This window comes from Schistocerca americana, chromosome 1 (assembly GCF_021461395.2).
Source record: "Schistocerca americana isolate TAMUIC-IGC-003095 chromosome 1, iqSchAmer2.1, whole genome shotgun sequence".
Lineage (NCBI taxonomy): Eukaryota > Metazoa > Arthropoda > Insecta > Orthoptera > Acrididae > Schistocerca > Schistocerca americana.
This window is the reverse complement of record NC_060119.1, coordinates 663,620,847-663,641,138: the sequence shown is the minus strand read 5'-3', so window position 1 is coordinate 663,641,138 and position 20,292 is coordinate 663,620,847. Positions and strand designations below refer to the sequence as shown.

Below are 20,292 nucleotides of genomic sequence, written 5' to 3'. Positions count from 1 at the left end.
AGTTAGTTAGTAACATGTTCCATGGATCATTTTGCACAATAGATTGTAATGATGTGAAACAAATCATTATACATTCGCATCACAAATTAAATAGCAGAAATTCTTCTACAGAATAGAAAGAATTGTCAACAAGAAACTTTCTCAGTTTGTCTGGATATGTTACAACAATTTTTGATACCACAGATTGGTTAGGATGACCAAGAACGAAATGTTTACTTCATGTAAGATGGTGCACCAGCCCACTACATGGCTGACATCCAAGATTCTCTCAGGGACCACTTTCCAGGTCAATGGATTGGCTGTGATGTGCCAGTTGCATGGCCTCCACATTCCCCAGTCTTGACACCACCTTATTTTTTTATGGGGATTGATCAAGGATATCATGTTTGTACCTCCTGTGCCAGCTCTCTACCTAAACTTAGAGCAAGAATTTACGCTGCCACTGAGCAAGTTACATCTGCAATGCTACAGTGAGTCTGGGAAGAAATTGACTTCCGATGGGATTTTGCAGGATAACCAATGGAAGCCACATACAACATCTTTAGTTTAAGGTTTTAAAAATAACTTGATGCATTTCACTACAAAATAACACTATACTGAGCTCTATATCTCATTTCAATAAATTGATACAAATTTTTAAGGTTGTAAAGTTCTTTTTGAAACATCCTGTATTTGCTCCATATCTAGATTAGATGACGTGAAAAGAAAAAAGGCAGTCAGAAATAAAACAGTATACTTAACATCAACATCTAGCTGCTCTTTAAATCCAACTATTTTCTTGTCTTTGAAGAGAAATGAAAACAGAGCTACTGAAATACTGCTTTCCTTCAGTTAGATCAAAAACTATAAATAATAAATAAAAGATACAGAGAATAACATACTCCTATTTGCTAGTAAGTCAATGAATTAATAACAATAAAGTTATAGGTTCCAATTTCATTAAACATGAAAAATAAATTTTGGAATTTGTTAAATATACTTACTAGAATCTATCAAAGACTCAACATCAGAGCCATTTGCTGTAGCCTTAAAAACACCATCAAAAATCATCCCCTGTTTTGATAAGTCAGAAACAACTTGCTTAAGAGCTTTATCTGGAATCACATTCCTGTCATCATTTACATGGACTGAAAATGAACAAAATTAGTGTACATGTTTTGATGCAATATTTGTTGTTTAAACAGAACGGACTAAAAGAAATGGTTTGCATTTTACAGCTATATGTTAGATATGCATAATTTCTCTATTACTACGTAAATCTAAATGTTATGTAGTAATAAAACAAAATTTCAGCTTTTCAATTCCCGTGAACCCAAATTACTTTTTAAGTAAGCTTTAATTACACCACTATAAATAATACAAATATATTCCATACTGGTAGAATATGTAGCACTCAGTTTCCAAAATAAAAATAAAATAGTTATTTTTTCAAAGCTTAATACCATAGTTTGTTAAAAATTATATAATTAGTTTTACAATTACCGTTTATGCATCATATAACTTTTGTGATGACAATTTTATTAGAAATTGTGTAGTATGTTGATCACTGAACAATCTGCATGTAATGCAAAACTGTTGGACTTATTTAGTCTTACTGTGTATTGGAAGGGAACTGTTTGAAGTCATAAGAAACAATTATGTTTATGATCACAGATAAACTGACAGAAACACAAGCATCAAAAGAGAACAGTCTACAGTGACCCTGAAAGGAAACCAAATACTTTTGTGATCGTTCACAGAACACAAAGAAATTCTGGTCATATGTAAAGGTTGTTAGCGGCACCAAAGCTGTGTACAGTCCCCAGTGAAAGAGACAGGAACTAAAAAAGAGGGTAGCAAAGTAAGAGCTGAAATGCTTATCTTTGTTTTCAAATGTTCCTTTACAAAGGAAAATCCAGGAGAATTGTCCCAATTTAATCCTCATACCACTGAAAAGATGAATGAAATAAGTTTCAGTGTTACTGGTGTTGAGAAACAGCTGAAATTGTTAAAAATGTCCCAGGGCCCGATGGAATCTCTGTCAGATTCTATATTGAACCTGCAGCTGAGTTTGCCCCTCTTCTAACTATAATCTATTGTAGATCCCTTGAACAGAAAACCAGGCCCAGTTCTTGGAAAAAGGCACAGGCCACACCCATCTAAATGAAGAGTAGCAGAAGTGATCCACAAAACTACCATCCAAATCCTTGACAAAGATTTGGTGTAGAATCTTATAACATATTCTGAGCTCAAACATAATGAGGTATCTTCTACAGAATGCCAACCAGCATGGATTTCGAAAACATTAATCTAGTGAAACCCAACTCGCACTTTTGTCACATGGCATACTGAATGTTTTGGATCAAGGAAATAATGTAGATGATGAATTTCTTGATTTTCAAAAAGCATTTGACTCACTACCACACCTACAGTTATTGTCAAAAGTACAATCACATGGTGTATCAGGTGAAATTTGTGACTGGACTGAGGACTTTATGGTAGGGAGGATGCAGCATGTTATCTAGAATGATGAGACATTGTCACATGTATAAGTAACTTCTTGTGTGCCCCATGGAAGTGTGTTAGGACCTTTGCTGTTCATGTTTTATATTAATGACCTTGCAGACAATATCAATAGTACAATCAGGCTTTTTGCAGATGATGCAGTTATTTATAATGAAGTACTATCTGAAAGAAGCTGCATAAATATTTAGTCAGATCTTGATAAGATTTTAAAGTGGTGCAGGAATGGGCAACTAGCTTTAAATGTTCAGAAATGTAAAATTTTGCACTTCGCAAAACGAAAAATTCTAGTATCCTACAGCTATAATATCGATGAGTCACTGTTGGAATTGGTCAACTCATACAAATATCTGGTTGTATCACTTTGCAGTGGTATGAAATGGAATGATCACATAGGTTCAGTTGTGTGTAAAGTAGGTGGTGGACTTTGGTTTACAGGTAGAGTACTGGCAGTGCAATCAGTCTACTAAGGAGATTGCTTACAAAAATACTCGTGTGACCGGTTCTAGAATATTGCACAAGTGTATGGGGCTTATACGAGGGCAGTTCAATAAGTAATGCAACACATTTTTTTTCTGAAACAGGGGTTGTTTTATTCAGCATTAAAATACACCAGGTTATTCCCCAATCTTTTAGCTACACAACACTATTTTTCAACGTAATCTCCATTCAATGCTACGGCCTTACGCCACCTTGAAATGAGTGCCTGTATGCCTGCACGGTACCATTCCACTGGTCGGTGTCGGAGCCAACGTCGTACTGCATCAATAACTTCTTCATCATCCGCGTAGTGCCTCCCACGGATTGCGTCCTTCATTGGGCCAAACATATGGAAATCCGACGGTGCGAGATCGGGGCTGTAGGGTGCATGAGGAAGAACAGTCCACTGAAGTTTTGTGAGCTCCTCTCAGGTGCGAAGACTTGTGTGAGGTCTTGCGTTGTCATGAAGAAGGAGAAGTTCGTTCAGATTTTTGTGCCTACGAACACGCTGAAGTCGTTTCTTCAATTTCTGAAGAGTAGCACAATACACTTCAGAGTTGATCGTTTGACCATGGGGAAGGACATCGAACAGAATAACCCCTACAGCGTCCCAGAAGACTGTAACCATGACGTTACCGGCTGAGGGTATGGCTTTAAACTTTTCCTTGGTAGGGGAGTGGGTGTGGCGCCACTCCATTGATTGCCGTTTTGTTTCAGGTTCGAAGTGATGAACCCATGTTTCATCGCCTGTAACAATCTTTGACAAGAAATTGTCACCCTCAGCCACATGACGAGCAAGCAATTCCGCACAGATGGTTCTCCTTTGCTCTTTATGGTGTTCGGTTAGACAACGAGGGACCCAGCGGGAACAAACCTTTGAATATCCCAACTGGTGAACAATTGTGACAGCACTACCAACAGAGATGTCAAGTTGAGCACTGAGTTGTTTGATGGTGATCCATCGATCATCTCAAACGAGTGTGTTCGCACGCTCTGCCATTGCAGGAGTCACAGCTGTGCACGGCCGGCCCGCACACGGGAGATCAGACAGTCTTGCTTGACCTTGCGGCGATGATGACACATGCTTTGCCCAACGACTCACCATGCTTTTGTCCACTGCCAGATCACCGTAGGCATTCTGCAAGTGCCTATGAATATCTGAGATGCCCTGGTTTTCCACCAAAAGAAACTCGGTCACTGCCCGTTGTTTGCAACGCACATCCGTTACAGACGCCATTTTAACAGCTCCGTACAGCGCTGCCACCTGTCGGAAGTCAATGAAACTATACGAGATGAAGTGGGAATGTTTGAAAATATTCCACAAGAAATTTCCGGTTTTTTCAACCAAAGTTGGCCGAGAAAAAAAATGTGTTGCATTACTTATTGAACTGCCCTCGTACCAGATGGGATTAACAGGGGATATTGAATATAAATAGAGAAGGGCACCATGAATGGTCATAGCTTTGTGTAATCTTTTACGAATTTTTCAAAAACCATCTTTAAATGATTACTCTAGGTATATACTATACCGTCCTATGTATTGCTCACATACGGATTGTGAGTATAGGAATAATAACTGCATGCAGAGAGGCATTCAAACAGTTATTCTTCCCATGATCCTTATGAGAGTAGAACAGATAGACACCCTAATACTTGTACAATAGGGCTTACCCTCTGCCATGCACCTCAAAGTGATTTGCAGAGTATATACACTCCTGGAAATGGAAAAAAGAACACATTGACACCGGTGTGTCAGACCCACCATACTTGCTCCGGACACTGCGAGAGGGCTGTACAAGCAATGATCACACGCACGGCACAGCGGACACACCAGGAACCGCGGTGTTGGGCGTCGAATGGCGCTAGCTGCGCAGCATTTGTGCACCGCCGCCGTCAGTGTCAGCTAGTTTGCCGTGGCATACGGAGCTCCATCGCAGTCTTTAACACTGGTAGCATGCCGCGACAGCGTGGACGTGAACCGTATGTGCAGTTGACGGACTTTGAGCGAGGGCGTATAGTGGGCATGCGGGAGGCCAGGTGGACGTACTGCCGAATTGCTCAACACGTGGGGCATGAGGTCTCCACAGTACATCGATGTTGTCGCCAGTGGTCGGCGGAAGGTGCACGTGCCCGTCGACCTGGGACCGGACCGCAGCGTCGCACGGATGCACGCCAAGACCGTAGGATCCTACGCAGTGCCATAGGGGACCACACCGCCACTTCCCAGCAAATTAGGGACACTGTTGCTCCTGGGGTATCGGCGAGGACCATTCGCAACCGTCTCCATGAAGCTGGGCTACGGTCCCGCACACCGTTAGGCCGTCTTCCGCTCACGCCCCAACATCGTGCAGCCCGCCTCCAGTGGTGTCGCGACAGGCGTGAATGGAGGGACGAATGGAGACGTGTCGTCTTCAGCGATGAGAGTCGCTTCTGCCTTGGTGCCAATGATGGTCGTATGCGTGTTTGGCGCCGTGCAGGTGAGCGCCACAATCAGGACTGCATACGACCGAGGCACACAGGGCCAACATCCGGCATCATGGTGTGGGGAGCGATCTCCTACACTGGCCGTACACCACTGGTGATCGTCGAGGGGACACTGAATAGTGCACGGTACATCCAAACCGTCATCGAACCCATCGTTCTACCATTCCTAGACCGGCAAGGGAACTTGCTGTTCCAACAGGACAACGCACGTCCGCATGTATCCCGTGCCACCCAACGTGCTCTAGAAGGTGTAAGTCAACTACCCTGGCCAGCAAGATCACCGGATCTGTCCCCCATTGAGCATGTTTGGGACTGGATGAAGCGTCGTCTCACGCGGTCTGCACGTCCAGCACGAACGCTGGTCCAACTGAGGCGCCAGGTGGAAATGGCATGGCAAGCCGTTCCACAGGACTACATCCAGCATCTCTACGATCGTCTCCATGGGAGAATAGCAGCCTGCATTGCTGCGAAAGGTGGATATACACTGTACTAGTGCCGACATTGTGCATGCTCTGTTGCCTGTGTCTATGTGCCTGTGGTTCTGTCAGTGTGATCATGTGATGTATCTGACCCCAGGAATGTGTCGATAAAGTTTCCCCTTCCTGGGACAATGAATTCACGGTGTTCTTATTTCAATTTCCAGGAGTGTATGTATATGTAGATATTGCATGTTGATGAAGAAAGAAGAAAAAGTTGTAGCTGATCATAGTTCTCTGCATTTTATTTTCTCTGTCTGTTCTGCTGATTACCATCCATATCTTTCACTTCCTTCTTGTTCATATGATACAGAAGCTAGCCAGCTAGTTAACTACTTTGTACAAATGTGCACTAAAAATTTTCAGATAATTTAAAAGAAAGAATAGAAACTAACATGAACTTTGCACTTTGCAGAGAGTAAAGTTATATTACCTAGAAACATGTGCAACATCAATTTGAGGCATACAGGTTGGTCCAGAAAGCATAAGACTGTATGAAGTTTGGCATTTCATTTTTATATACAATCATGCATTTTTCGTGGGATGTCAAATATGCTGCAACAGAGGATTAATACAAGGAAATCACATTTTCCTTCCCTATTGTAACAACTACTTAACTCTTTACAATCCAGTTTCCATACTCACTTCATTCTCCCCAACACTTATTTATTTTATGCAGATGAGGATTAAAGGGATTACAACTTTATTTTCTTTTACACTAATTTTTGAAATATAATATAGTGTTTATGTTTATGGTTGTTTATAATTTTTTTCTGTGTGGTACTTCTTAAAATATTCTCCCAGTTGAAGTCTGTACTTCATCTTGCATGTTTTGCTGTAGAAAATTGTTTCTTTTCTTCTCCCTTTTGCCTTGCATTTGCTTCAAACCATGGAATCTTTCACTGATCCTTTCCCCAATTTTGCAGTATAAAATGCATCTTCCCACTTAGTCTCTCCTCAGAGTCAGACAATGATAGTCTTCCTCTCTTCTTTGAATCGGTATTTCTCACTCACTGATTAGCTATCTGAATAGACTCCTTCTCTAGGAAAGATGAGTCTGCACTTGTTCTCCACATACATATTTGTCTGCTGAGTAAAAAGTCTACCTGATCACTATAGCAACTTCAATCATCCAGGAGAATAATTTTTTCTGCCACTTGTATATTTGTATAATAAAAGCCACAGCAACTGCAGTACTGATCCTACCTGTCTACTCCACCCACAAACTTAGTGTATTCCAAAGAAACAGCGGGAACTGCACAGGCTCTTTCTTTCTGCAATCAGTGATCAATTGGGTTTGAGGGCAAAAGTTTCTACCCAACTCTAACCAGCATTATCACTAAACTCTTGTCATGGAATGAAAGATACATAATTTTCATATTACTTTTATAGGCACATAACTCACATTCAATAAGTTTTGTCTTCTTCAAATCACATAGGAAATCCTTCCTATAAGGCATAACTGCAACTGTTAGAGGAAATTTCATTTTGTGTCATTTCTGAGTAAGTTGAGGACTTGTGTACAACCTGTCAGTAAAGATGTGATAACCTCAACCACACACACAAGCTAGCAATTGCTGTGCCAAGTGAATCACCACTCAGGTTGCAAAAAGTAAATCTGGATGACTTAGGCTTTCTGTAGTTGTCTTTCCATAATATGGTATGTGAGAAAAAACATAATCTTTTTTGATGGAGATGATGGTGTTCATTCTAGCCAGTCTTCTATAACACAGTCAACTAATTTCACCTTCAAACTCAAGGCCACAAACAATACTACACCAAGAAAAGCCTTTAACTATTATAATGAAACATCTCTCCATGAGTGCCAAATTGAATGTTTTGTATGTGGAGTGATTTCCTGTTTCTTTTCTTTAGCATAAATATTTGTAGCATTCACAATTTCACTAATAAGACTGAAGAAGAGTTGGAAATATTCAAGTTTGGATTTTGATCAAACACCATGAGGAATGGTGAGACATTGCTGCGTAACAAAAGGAAAATTCATGAGATCATTGTCACCATCACGATAAACTTTCCCGATATTTACTACAGGTTGCGCATTTTTCTCACTGGTAGATACTCATTCACTAGAGTCACTTTCATCACTAAATTCAGCTTCATCCTCAGTGTCTTCGAGTAGCCACCAGCCGACATCATCACTTACACGTTTTCTACCAACCATTATCCTACTAGAAACATGTGAATTCAACATGCTTTGAGTTGTCAGATGTACATACTAAGTGCTGCCATGCAGCTAACAAATTCCAACAATGGACTGGACACAAGGCACAATAATGGTACCATGTTGGACATTGTCTGATAACAGAGCCATAATGGAAAACTATAACACTGGACGTAGTCCAAGAGTGGATCAGAAAGGGTTAATGTAGTGATGGAAAGTAAGAATTTAATTCCCATGAACTTCATTAGAGATGGAGCTCCAACTCTCTTGGACAAGAATAGGCAGAAACTGAGTGTGGCATTACTCTACCCACAGCTGTGCAATGACCATATCTACATATCATCTATCAAAACAAGCATAGTATTCATGCTAAGATCAGTTAACTCTGTAAAACACCCTGCAAATACCACTGATTAAAATTTTAGTTTATTATGTATGATGAAAGGACCCTACCAACCTGGGGTGGCTTGTGTGCCTGTACCATACAAACAGCCATACCACATCGAAGGGGTATCTGTGGAGAGCTCAGACAAAGATGTGTTTTGGGGTGACTGCCTTTTCAATAATTGCTTAGCCTATGGTCTGGAGGATTGATATGACCTTATAAGATGAGCCAATATGGCACTAATATGCTACTACTGCAAACAGCCAAATGCAAGAGGAAAAGACAGCAGTTATTTTTCCTGATGGTATGCAGCTCTACTGTATGGTTGAATGATGTTGGTGTCTTCTTGGGTAAGATATTTTCGAGTCTCCCATTCAGATCTCTAGGTAGGGACTACTCAGGAGGCTGTCTTCATTAGGAAAAATAAAGCCTGTATTCTACAGGTCAGAAAACGGAATGTTGGATACTTTAATCAGCTAAGCAGGTAAAAGAATTTAAAGAGGGAAATGGATAGATTGAGTTTAGATATGAGGGAAATTAGTGAAATTCAGTGACAGTATGAATAGGATTTCTGGTCACATCATTATAGGGTAATCAATACAAAATAGGGGTAATGCAGGAGAAGTCCAATAATGAATAAGAAAATAGGAATGCAGGTGAGCTACTATGACAGCATAGTAAGCAGCAAGACAGATGCAAGCCTTACATCTACCACTGTACTACAAGTTTATATGTCTAATAGCTCTGCACATGGTGAAGAGACTGAGAGAATGTTTGATGAGATAAAAGAAATTATTCAGACAGTTAAGGGACATTAAAATTTAATTGTGATGGGGGAACTAAGATTTGATGGTACAAAAAGGACAAGAAGGAAAAACAGTAAGACAATATGTGCTGGTGGAAAGAAAAGAGAGAATTAGCCTGATAAAATTTCACGCAAAGCATAATGTAGTCATCATTAATACTTGGTTTAAAAATCATGAAAGAAACTTGTGTAGGTGGAACAGGTCTGGCGATGCAGGAAGGTGTCAAACAGATTACATAATGGTAAGACAAAGATTTTGAAACCAGATGTTAAGCTGCAAAAGATGACTAGGAACAAATGTGAACCATAGCCTAACTGATTAGTTATTGACTGCAGATTAAAACTGAAGAATTTAGCGACATGGGTCTAGATAAGTTGTAAGAATCAGAGATTGTTGAAAGTTTTAAAGGGGATATTCAGCTTTGATTGGCTTAAACAGGTATTAGGAACACAATAGAAGATAAATAGGTAGCTCTGAGAGATGAAATAGTGAAGGCAGCAGAAGGTGAAGGTCAAATAGGCAAAAAGATAATATTCAATAGAAATCCTTGGATAATGCATAAGATATTGATGGAAGGAGAAACTATACAAATGCAGGAAATGAAGCAGGGAAACGGGAACACAGACATCTAAAAAAGAAACTGATGGGAAGTGCAGAAGGACAGACAAGAAATGTAAGGATGCAGAAGCATGTATGACTAGGAGAAAAATGGATTCACCAACAAGAAAATTAAAGAAACATTTGGAGAAAAAAGATGCAGCTGTATAAATATCTGGTGCTCTGATGGAAAGCCAGTACTGAGAAAAGTGTAAGGTGAAGAAATATACTGATGGGCTATGCAAAGAAAATGACCTGGATGCAATATTTAAAAAAATGGAAGAGGAATTAGATAAAGATGAGTTGGATGATATGATGCTGTAAGAAGAATTTGAGAGAGGACTGAAGCACTTAGGTCAAAACGCGGACCCTGGAGCAGATGACTTTCTGTCGTAAGTATTGATATCCTTGGGAGTGCCAGTTGTAACAAATCAGTTCCATCTGGCTTTCAACATATATGAGACAGACTTAAAGGAGGGTATAACAACTTCATTCTCAATAAGGCAAGTGCCGACAGGTGTGAATATTACTCAACTATCAGTTTAATAATTCACTGTTGCAAAATACTGGCTTGAATTATGTACAGAAGAACAGAAAAAAACGATAAAAGCCTACCTTAGGGGAGGTCAGTTTGGGTTCCAGAGAACTTTGGGAATATGCAAAGGCAATACTGACACCATGACTTATCTTATAAGATAGACTGAAGAAAGGTAAACCCACATTTATAGCTTTTGTAACATTACAGAGAGCTTTTTATAATGTTGGCTGGAATATACTCTTAGAAAATTCTGAAGGTAGCAGTGATAAAATACAGCATGCAAAGGTTATTTACAATTTATACAAAAAGCAGACTGCAGTTATGAGTTTGAAGGACATGAAAAAGAAGCAGTAGTCAAGAAGGGAATGAGGCACAGAAATTGTACAAGGGTGGATGAGCAATGCAAGGACATAGGAAGATGTATTAATAGGAGAAAGATGGATTCCACCAACATAAAAACTAAAGAGACCTTTGGAGAAAAGAGAGGCAGCTGTATAAATATCAAGTGCTCTATTGGCAAATATAAATTTAAGTGTTTCAGAAGTCTTTTCTAAAAGCATTAATCTGGAGTGTAGCATTGTATGGAGATGAACTGTGAACATATGCCTATACCTGGTGTTATTCAATGTGTATACTGAGTAGACAATAAAAGAAACCAAGGAGAAATTTGGAGAATGAATTAAAGTATGAGAGAAGAAATTAAAACCTCGAGGTTTGCTGACGACATTATAATTCTATCAGGATCAGCTAAGAATGTGGAAGCAAAATAACTGATGATGGCCCAAGTAGAAAGGGTATAAAATGCAGACTGGCTACAGTGTGAAAAGCATTTCTGAAAAAGAGGAATGTGTTTACATATAATACAAATTTAAATGTTAGGAAGTATCTTCTGAAGGCATTGATCTGGAGTGCAGCATTATATGGAAGTGGAATGTGGACAATAAGCAGTTCTAACAATAAAAGAATAGAAGCTTTTGAAATGTTGTGCCACAGCAAAATGTTGAAGATCAGGAAAGTACGGTAGACCAAGTAACTAATGAGCAGGTACTAAATCAAAATGGGGAAAACAGAAATTTATGGGACAACTTGAACAAAAGAAGGGACAGTTGATAGGATGACCCTGGAAGCATGAAGGGATTGTCAGTTTGGTAATGGAAGGTAATGTGGGGGGTAAAAATTGTAAAGGGAGGCAAGGGACTATAGTAAGCAATTTCAAATGAATTTTGGTAGCAGTAGTCAATCAGTGACAAAGAGGCTACTACAGGTTAGATCAGCATGGAAAACTGCATGGGACCATAACTACAACTTACAGATGAACAACAATTTTGATGTCTTGTTGGCATTTGTATGACATTTTGTGGTGTCTATTATAACTCGATATAATTAAACAATGGAAAGTCCAGGCTGAAATATCAACAGTTATGGAAAGAGTAGATTGCTACTCACTGTAAAGATGACCCATTGAGTAGCAGAGAGGCAAAATGAAAAGACTGGTACACATACGGCTTTCAGCCAAAGCCTGCACCAGAAAAGAACAACACACACATATTCACTCAAGCAAGCACACCTCACACACATGTGACCACTATCCCTGGCTGCTCAGGACATACTGAAACTGAAACATGAAACATGCTGAATGGGAGAGCAACAGTCTTTAGGGGATAGCACTGTACAATGTGTGTGTGTGGGGGGGGGAGAAGGGGGGGGGGAGGTGACGAGGAAATAGTGCTGCCTGGTGGAACATTCAGGGACTACGGGTGGCAGACAAGGCTACCACTTACAGTGTTGTGAGGCTGTGGGGAGGGAGAGAAGGGAAGGGGAGAAAAATAAAAAAAACTGGGGGGAGCAGAAAGGAGAGGAGTAGAGAAGGGTAAATGATTTGTGGGTAAATTGGCACACAATGGGGGTGGGGGGACATGAGTTGGGTGATGTTGGTAGGAAAGAGGGGTGGAAGCTGTTTGGTGGAAGGTTCGGGGACAGTGGGTTATTATAGGTTGAGGCAAGGATGATTTTGGGAACAGAGAATGTGTTGTAAGAATGTCTTCCATCTGTGCAGTTCAGAAAAGCTCATGGTGGAGGGGTGGATCCATATGGCCCAGACTGTGAAGCTGCCATTGAAATCTATCACGTTATGCTCAGTTGTACAGTGTGCAAATGGGTGGTCCATTTTGCTCTTGCAAACCGTTGATCTGGTTCAGATTTATCAATGATACCTTCTGATGTTGACTCAGGGTCACCACACCTTATCCTCGTTCCTTCACAAACTCAACACCTTCTCTCCCATCCACTTCACTTGATCCTTCTCAACCCAGCCTTCCACCTTAATGGACGTTGACATCCTCCTCTCTGAGGGCTTGCCCAGTATGCTGAAGGTCTCTCAAAAACCTTCACAAAAAGGCATTACCCCCAGACCTAGCGAGCAAGTAGATTTTCGATGGCGCATCCCCACACACCTCAAATTCTCATATTATCCCTGAGAACAGGCTACAAAGGAGAGCTGCTCTTGTCACCCAGTACCATGCTAAAGTAGAACAACTGTACGACATCCCTTTTCAAGGCTTTGATTACCTATCAGCTTGAGCTGAAGTGAGGGACATCCTGCCCAAGACTCTTCCCACTTGCACCTGTCCTAAAGTGGTCTTCCATCAGCCCCTCCCCCACCCCTCCCAACCTTTACAGCATTCTAGGCCATCCCTTTTCCACTCCCAATCACAAGCCCTTGGCAGGAGTATCATGTCCTTGTGGAAGAAACAGGTGCAACACCTGCCCAGTCCACCCACCCACCATTTCCTACTCCAGTCCTGTCACGTGCTTATCCTAGCATAACAGAGACTAGGCCACATGTGAAAGCATCCGTGTCATTTACCAGCTCTGCTGTAATCATTCATCAGCATTTTATATTGGTATGACTATGAACCAGCTATACCCACGATGAATGGTCAGTGCCCAACCGTGACCAAGAGCAAAGTGGAACATGCAGTTGCACAGCATGCAGCTAAACATAACACGCTTGATTTCAATGGCAGCTTCACATCCCAGGCCATCTGGATCCTCCCCTCCACCACCAGCCTTTCTGAACAGTGCAGATGGGAGTTATCCCTAGAACACATTCTCCACTCTGGCCTCAACCTATGGTGACCTAGTGTCCCCAAACCTTCCACCCAACAGTTTCTGAATCTACATCTACATACATACTCCGCAATCCACCATATGGTGCATTGCAGAGGGTACCTTGTACCACAACTAGCTTCTCTCCCTGTCCCACTCCCAAACAGAACAAGGGAAAAATGACTGCCTATATACCTCTGTACAAGCCCTAATCTCTCTTATCTTATCTTTGTGGTCTTTCCGCGAAATAAAGTTGGCAGCAGTAAAACTGTACTGCAATCAGCCTCAAATGCTGGCTCTCTAAATTTCCTCAGTAGCGATTCACGAAAAGAACGCCTCCTTTCCTCCAGAGACTCCCAAGTTCCTGAAGCATTTCCGTAACACTCGCATGATGATCAAACCTACCGGTAACAAATCTAGCAGCCCACCTCTGAACTGTTTCTATGTCCTCCCTCAATCCAACCTGATAGGGATCCCAAATGCTCGAGCAGTACTCAAGAATAGGTTGTATTATTGTTTTATAAGCAGTCTCCTTTACAGATGAACCACATCTTCACAAAATTCTACCAATGAACCAAAGACGACTATCCACCTTCCCCGCAACTGCCATTACATGCTTGTCCCACTTCATATCACTCTGCAATGTTACGTTCAAATATTTAATCGACGTGACTGTGTCGAGCGCTACACTACTAATGGAGTACTCAAACATTACAGGATTCTTTTTCCTATTCATCTCCATTAATTTAGAGTTAGCTGCCATTCTTTACGCCAATTACAAATCCTGTCCAAGTCATCTTGTATCCTCCTACAGTCACTCAACAAGGACACCTTCCCGTACACCACAGCATCATCAGCAAACAGCCGCACATTGCTATCCACCTAATCCAAAAGGTCATTTATGTAGATAGAAAACAACAACGGACCTACCACACTTCCTTGGGGCACTCCAGATGATACCCTCACCTCCAATGAACACTCACCATCAACGACAATGTACTGGGTTCTATTACTTAAGAAGTCTTCAAGCCACTCACATGTTTGGGAACCAATCCCATATGCTGTAACCTTAGTTAGGAGGCTGTAGTGGGGCACCGAGTCAAACACTTTCTGGAAGTCAAGGAATGTGGCATCCGTCTGATACCCTTCATCCATGGTTTGCAAGATATCATGTGAAAAAGGGCGAGTTGTGTTTCGCAGGAGCGGTGCTTTCTAAAGCTGTGCTGATGCATGGACAGCAACTTCTCTGTCTCAAGGGAATTCATTATATTTGCACTGAGAATATGTTTGAGAATCCTGCAACAAACTGATGTTAAGAATATTGGTCTGTAATTTTAAGGATCCGTCCTTCTACCCTTCTTATATACAGGTGTCACCTGCGCTTTTCTCCAGTTGCTCAGGACTTTACCTTGGGCAAGAGATTGAAGATAAATGCAAGCTAAGTATGGAGCCAATGCAGTAGAGTACTCTCCGTAAAACCAAACTGGAATCCCATCAGGACCTGGCGATTTATTTATTTTCAACCCATTCAGCTGCTTCACAACCCCAGGGATGTCTATCACTATGTCCTCCATACAGGAATCTGTACGAGACTGAAATGGCGGTATGTTTGTATGATCCTCCTGCGTGAAAGATTTCTCAAATGCTAAATTTAAAATTTCAGCTTTCGTTTTGCTGTCTTCTGTTGCCAGGCCAGACTGATCAGTGAGTGACTGGATGGAAGCCTTTGACTCGCTTACCGATTTTACGTAAGACCAGAATTTCCTTGGGTTTTCAGCAAGATCTTTTGCTAAGGTTTCTGCCCCATCCATCCTATCACCTTCTCCAAACTCATGTCCCCTCACCCTCATTGTGCACTGCTCCTTGCCAATACACTCACTGATCTTCTCGCCTTCTCTGCTCCTCTCCTTTCTTCTTTATTATCCCCCCCCCCCCGCCCCCTTGCGCGTCTCTCCATCCCCCACAGCCTCCCGAAGCTGCAAGAGGTAGGCTTGTCTGCCATGTCTAGTCACTGCACACTGACTCATGCAGCACTGTTTACTCATCTCCTGCCCATACCCTGCCATCCATTCCACTTCCCTGTTCCATTACAGACTGGTACTCCCATTTGATGCATTTCAGTTTCAGTCCATCCTGAGCAGCAAGAGATAGCAGTCATGTGGGTGTGAGGTGTGCTTTCTTGTGTGAATGTGTGTGTATTTTTCTTTTCTGATGAAGGCTTTGGTGATAGGCCTTAGGTGTAACAGTTTTTTCCTTGTACTGATCTGCAGCTCAATGTGACATCTTTACACTGAGTAGCAATCTATCCTTTCTATAATTGTTGATATTCCAACCTGGACTTCCCATTGTTTGATTTTGCCTAATGGCAATTCCACAACTCTGTGCTGCTTTCCTTTGTACTATTGTATAATGCACTACTCTGTGCAGTTTCTGTTATTTATCTTCTTTCCAATGTTTTGTTTTATGATGACCTTCAAAACCCCATACATTCTGACTTCTGAGCCACAATTTATTAATGGTCTCATCCGCTCACAACACATGACTACATGATTGCACTAATTGTTGATGCATCTTCATGTCCTAAATTCTACCCACCAATAATTTTAATTATTCCTAGTGTTCACATTTCCTCCATCATTATTGTGTATTTTTGCATCTAATTTCCACACCTACCATTGTGAATCTCCTGTGCCATCTCCTTCTCTGACATCAGTAAACCTGTTAACCAGCTACCACACAGCATTCCTCTGATCATCCAGTATCACCCTGGCCTTGAAAAGCTCAAGTCACATCTTTCTTTAGAGCTTCAACTACCCCTGATTGTGCCCTGAAACCAGAGTAAATCCTATCCACATAACCCAAAGTAATGTTCTATCACCCACCCAACTAACGGAATTAGTCCATGTTGCTCCAAATCCTGTACCCCCCAGTTCATTTCTTTGTGGTCAACCCAGTTGCAAGGCCTGTCCCATACACCCAACCACCACTTTCTACCACAGGCATTTCCTACCCAATAAAAAGGAGGGCCACATGTGAAAGCAACCACTTTATATATCAGCTATGCTGCAATTCATGTACAGCATACTGTCTGGGAATAAAAAGTAACCAACTATCTACTCACATAAATGGCCATTGCCAAATTGCACGCATGACCAACCAGTTATAGGATATGTTGCATGCCACAACACAAACGGTTTCAATAGCTGCTTTGCTGTGCAAGGCATTTGGATTCTCCCTTCCAGCACTAGATTCTCTGAACTACACAGGTGTCTCTCCAACATACCCTGCACTCTCACAATCCCCCTGACCTAAACCTCTGCTAACCTGCTTCCCACTGCCTCCTCTTCCCTTGTATTTCTTTCTTCTGTCCATGCCACTCTTTCCCTGATCACATTGTGTACTGCCTTCTCCCACCATTCTTCGTCCCCCACATGGAGGCAGCCTCTCTCTCTGTCTGTGTGTCTGACTCCTTCTTCATCTCTACCTTACTCTTCTTTCCTCCCCTCCCTCTCCCTCTCCCTCTTACATGATCTACTCTTGGAACTCCTTTCATCTCGCTGGGCAGCCACTGAGTCATCAGCCGAAAATGCTGTGTCACAAAATCCTGCTACCCCTTCCTTGTCTCATGCATCCTTCCTTGTCCCCTCCCCATCTTCATCTGCCCAGGCAACTGCTCTCAATAACTGATGATCAGTAGTTAATCTTGCTGCAGGAGCACGCATTTGGTTGTCTGTGTGACACCGTGTGTGATTGTGTGTACTTGTGTAAGAGGAACAGCAAGGCTTCAAAAGTTAATGTGAATACTGTTTCTTTTTGCCTGTTCTATGTACCAACATCAATCCACTATAGGTGAGTGATTGCCTTTTTGCATATTATTCCAAGGAAGATTCAAAATGCCAAAAAAGAAAATAATTACGGTATATACTGATATAAAGCCAGAGGGGAAATAAAGGTGCAGCACATATGGGAAATAGAAAAGTAGCATGTTGATGGAGAAGCCACTCATGTAATCAATCATCTTCACTAATAGCACATACCAGTGTAATATATTTGACAAAATTTAAATTCAGGTAGCAGATCCAAGTGTTCATTGCTACAGGTCTCCCTTCCCTTGATTAGACACGTTTTGCTTATGGTGGGGCTGGTGTGTATGTGGTGTTGGTAGAGCGTACAAATCAAGTTTTTTCTGGGGCCAGTCACGTAGCTGAGAGTTAATGGGAAAAGAAAGCTTTGTTCTGGGTGCCATAAAATACTTATTTGAATAGTAACAGTGATCTGTTACCTAAGAATTTTCTTTCATGTCTTCCACTACAATCCATCATAGCATGAAACCTGAATAGTTCAACACATGGTGTATTTGTGGGCAATTAAAAAAAAGAAATCCGTTTTTTCTGTTTTTTTTTTTTTTTTTTGCATTTCCTGGCTAAAATCATATATTTTCCCCGTTAAAAATACACTACATCCCGAGATAAAATACATTTTTCCACGTCAAGTAACAATATAATTTCCCACGAATTCCACCAACTACAACACGTTACCTTCCGAAGAGCTGAAATTCAATTGCATTACTGCAATGCGCTTTGGTCAGCCAGTCATAGCACATGTCACGTGACCTTACACGGCAGTGACATGTTAGACTGTGGCGCATATTGAGAGCATAGGGCACGTGATTCAGTCAGCTAATACAAGACGACCTACAATACATTCATCTACATACATTATTGTAGGTGGTCTTGGCTAATAGCAACATCTAAGTAGCGCGAACACACAACTACGAAAAGTTACTGGTTTAAGTTAAAATACATACAGCATAGCTACAAGAAAAACAATGCTTTCACAATCCAACAATGGTCGTCAAAAATGTTTTGCGGTTTTTTTCCGTAGATGTGGTTAGGCAGGATCTTAAAGAGTACAGCTTAAATTGCAACAGCTGAATATTTCTGACCAGCAGAATTATAAATTTCAGTGCTCTGCACCAAACATTTCGTGGGTTATCTGGCTGAAAATAATTCCGTTGAGCACTTTTACTTTTTCATAGAAAAGCGTATTACAAGTGAAATTGCTCAAGAACTCACCTCGCACTCTTTTTGAAGGATAATTACACCAGTTGCCAACGTTACCTATTGCATAATTTGTAATATATGAAAGAACTAAAATAAGTACGAAAAACAAACCTTTAAGCTTGGTCTTTTCTATCGTATGTTAAACTTTAATATATGGTACGTCAAACACTAATGTGCAAGTATCAAAAAATAATGGCATAAATGGCTGGTCCTCTGGGCCCTAAATTTTTCTAAGCGGCTGGTCCTTACAGTTCTAGAGTAGGACGCTCCGTGATTTATGAAACTCATCACACACTCTCAAACGTAACATAATTCATCTTGTGTAAAAGTAAATTTGCTTTGAAAGTAACGCTTCTCAAACCACCATTTGCAGTATTTTACCGCGACCTTTCAGAAATGTAAACAGTTGTGACGTCACGCTCATCGAAAGCAATTTGTTGTTACGACGTATTGCTCAGTCTTCCTTCTAAAGCCTTTTCACACAATGTGCTGTCGACAGGCACTTTTGTGTGCGCTGTATTTTGTTGTTGCAATGGCGCATTTTCTTTGCAGCTAAAATTTAGTCTGCCGTTATTCTCTCGTTATGTTTTATTGCTGCAGTGCTATCTGCAATAGCGGGCTAAAGTAAAATTCTTTGTCGCAGTATCAGTTCGTACCAGTCAAAACTGCAAAAATTTAACTGAGAATTAAGTCAACGAAAAACTTCTGGAATACTAAAAGAATTATCATATTTTTCATGGATTTTTCCCCGAATGAAAAAGTTCCTGGGGTTTCCCCAGTTGTCCCAGGGCATATACACCCTGCCAATGTGATATCCGAAAAACTTCAATAAATCCTTAATATAACTTTTCTGAACATTTGATCACATTGTTATGTTGTTGTATCGAGCAACGTTTAAGCCAGTGCTTCAAGAAGTCCTCATCAGAGAGGTTATTTACTACTCAGCCAGTGTCCCATTCAGAATTTCATCCTACTCCTAGCATTGGTCATCAAGAACATCAGTGACCTTGATTTCATATTGGGTCGCAAAAGTGAGATGATGCGGATGGATATCCTCTTTGAAAGTAATTTTTATTTCTTTCTTTTATTTTTTATTTGGCTTAGGGCAATTTTTAATTCCTATTGCTGGGTATTAAGAAATGAGAAGCCAGCCACCACAGTGACATAGTACTGCTATTGCAGTGCCTAGTGGTAGCTGAAACAATTGTGTGTGTATTATGGTGTTGGCCATTACGTTTGCTGTCACACCCAACGGGGTAGCACTGCAAGCACTGCTGGCTCATATGTGAGATATAGTCTGTCTGTAAACTGAGAAGTGAGCAGTGCATGCAGTGGTGGAACTAATCTTTCCCAGAAGAGTGCTACCAGTGCTGGACAGGATAATTAAGAATCAGTTTCTTGTCTGGCAGTAGTGTGCAGCATTTTATGTGGCTTCTGTTAGTGTATGTTTCTTGTGCTAGTAATATTAATTACCATTTCTGTCTTTTGTGTAGTGTTAATGCATTCAGTGAAAAAGAGGCATTCCTCAGGTTCAATGTGTCTCCACTGATTCAAAAGGTGCACTGCAAATGGTCAGTGTAAGATTGTGAAACAGCCTGTAGGTGCTCCTTGTGAAATTGTTGGATAGGGTGAGGACTCACCTGCTTGCTCTTCAGTTTACAGACAGATTAT

The 20,292-nt window shown here is 41.1% G+C and overlaps 1 protein-coding gene across 1 annotated transcript in view; it reads right to left on the bottom strand.

Annotated features, from left to right (window-relative positions):
* Positions 1-20,292, bottom strand: part of LOC124544638 (ionotropic receptor 25a) — a 424,769-nt gene that overhangs the window by 344,056 nt on the left and 60,421 nt on the right. The window contains exon 3 of the mRNA XM_047123253.1: positions 984-1,127. Coding sequence (XP_046979209.1) covers positions 984-1,127 — 144 coding nt within the window. The remainder of the gene's footprint in view (positions 1-983; positions 1,128-20,292) is intronic.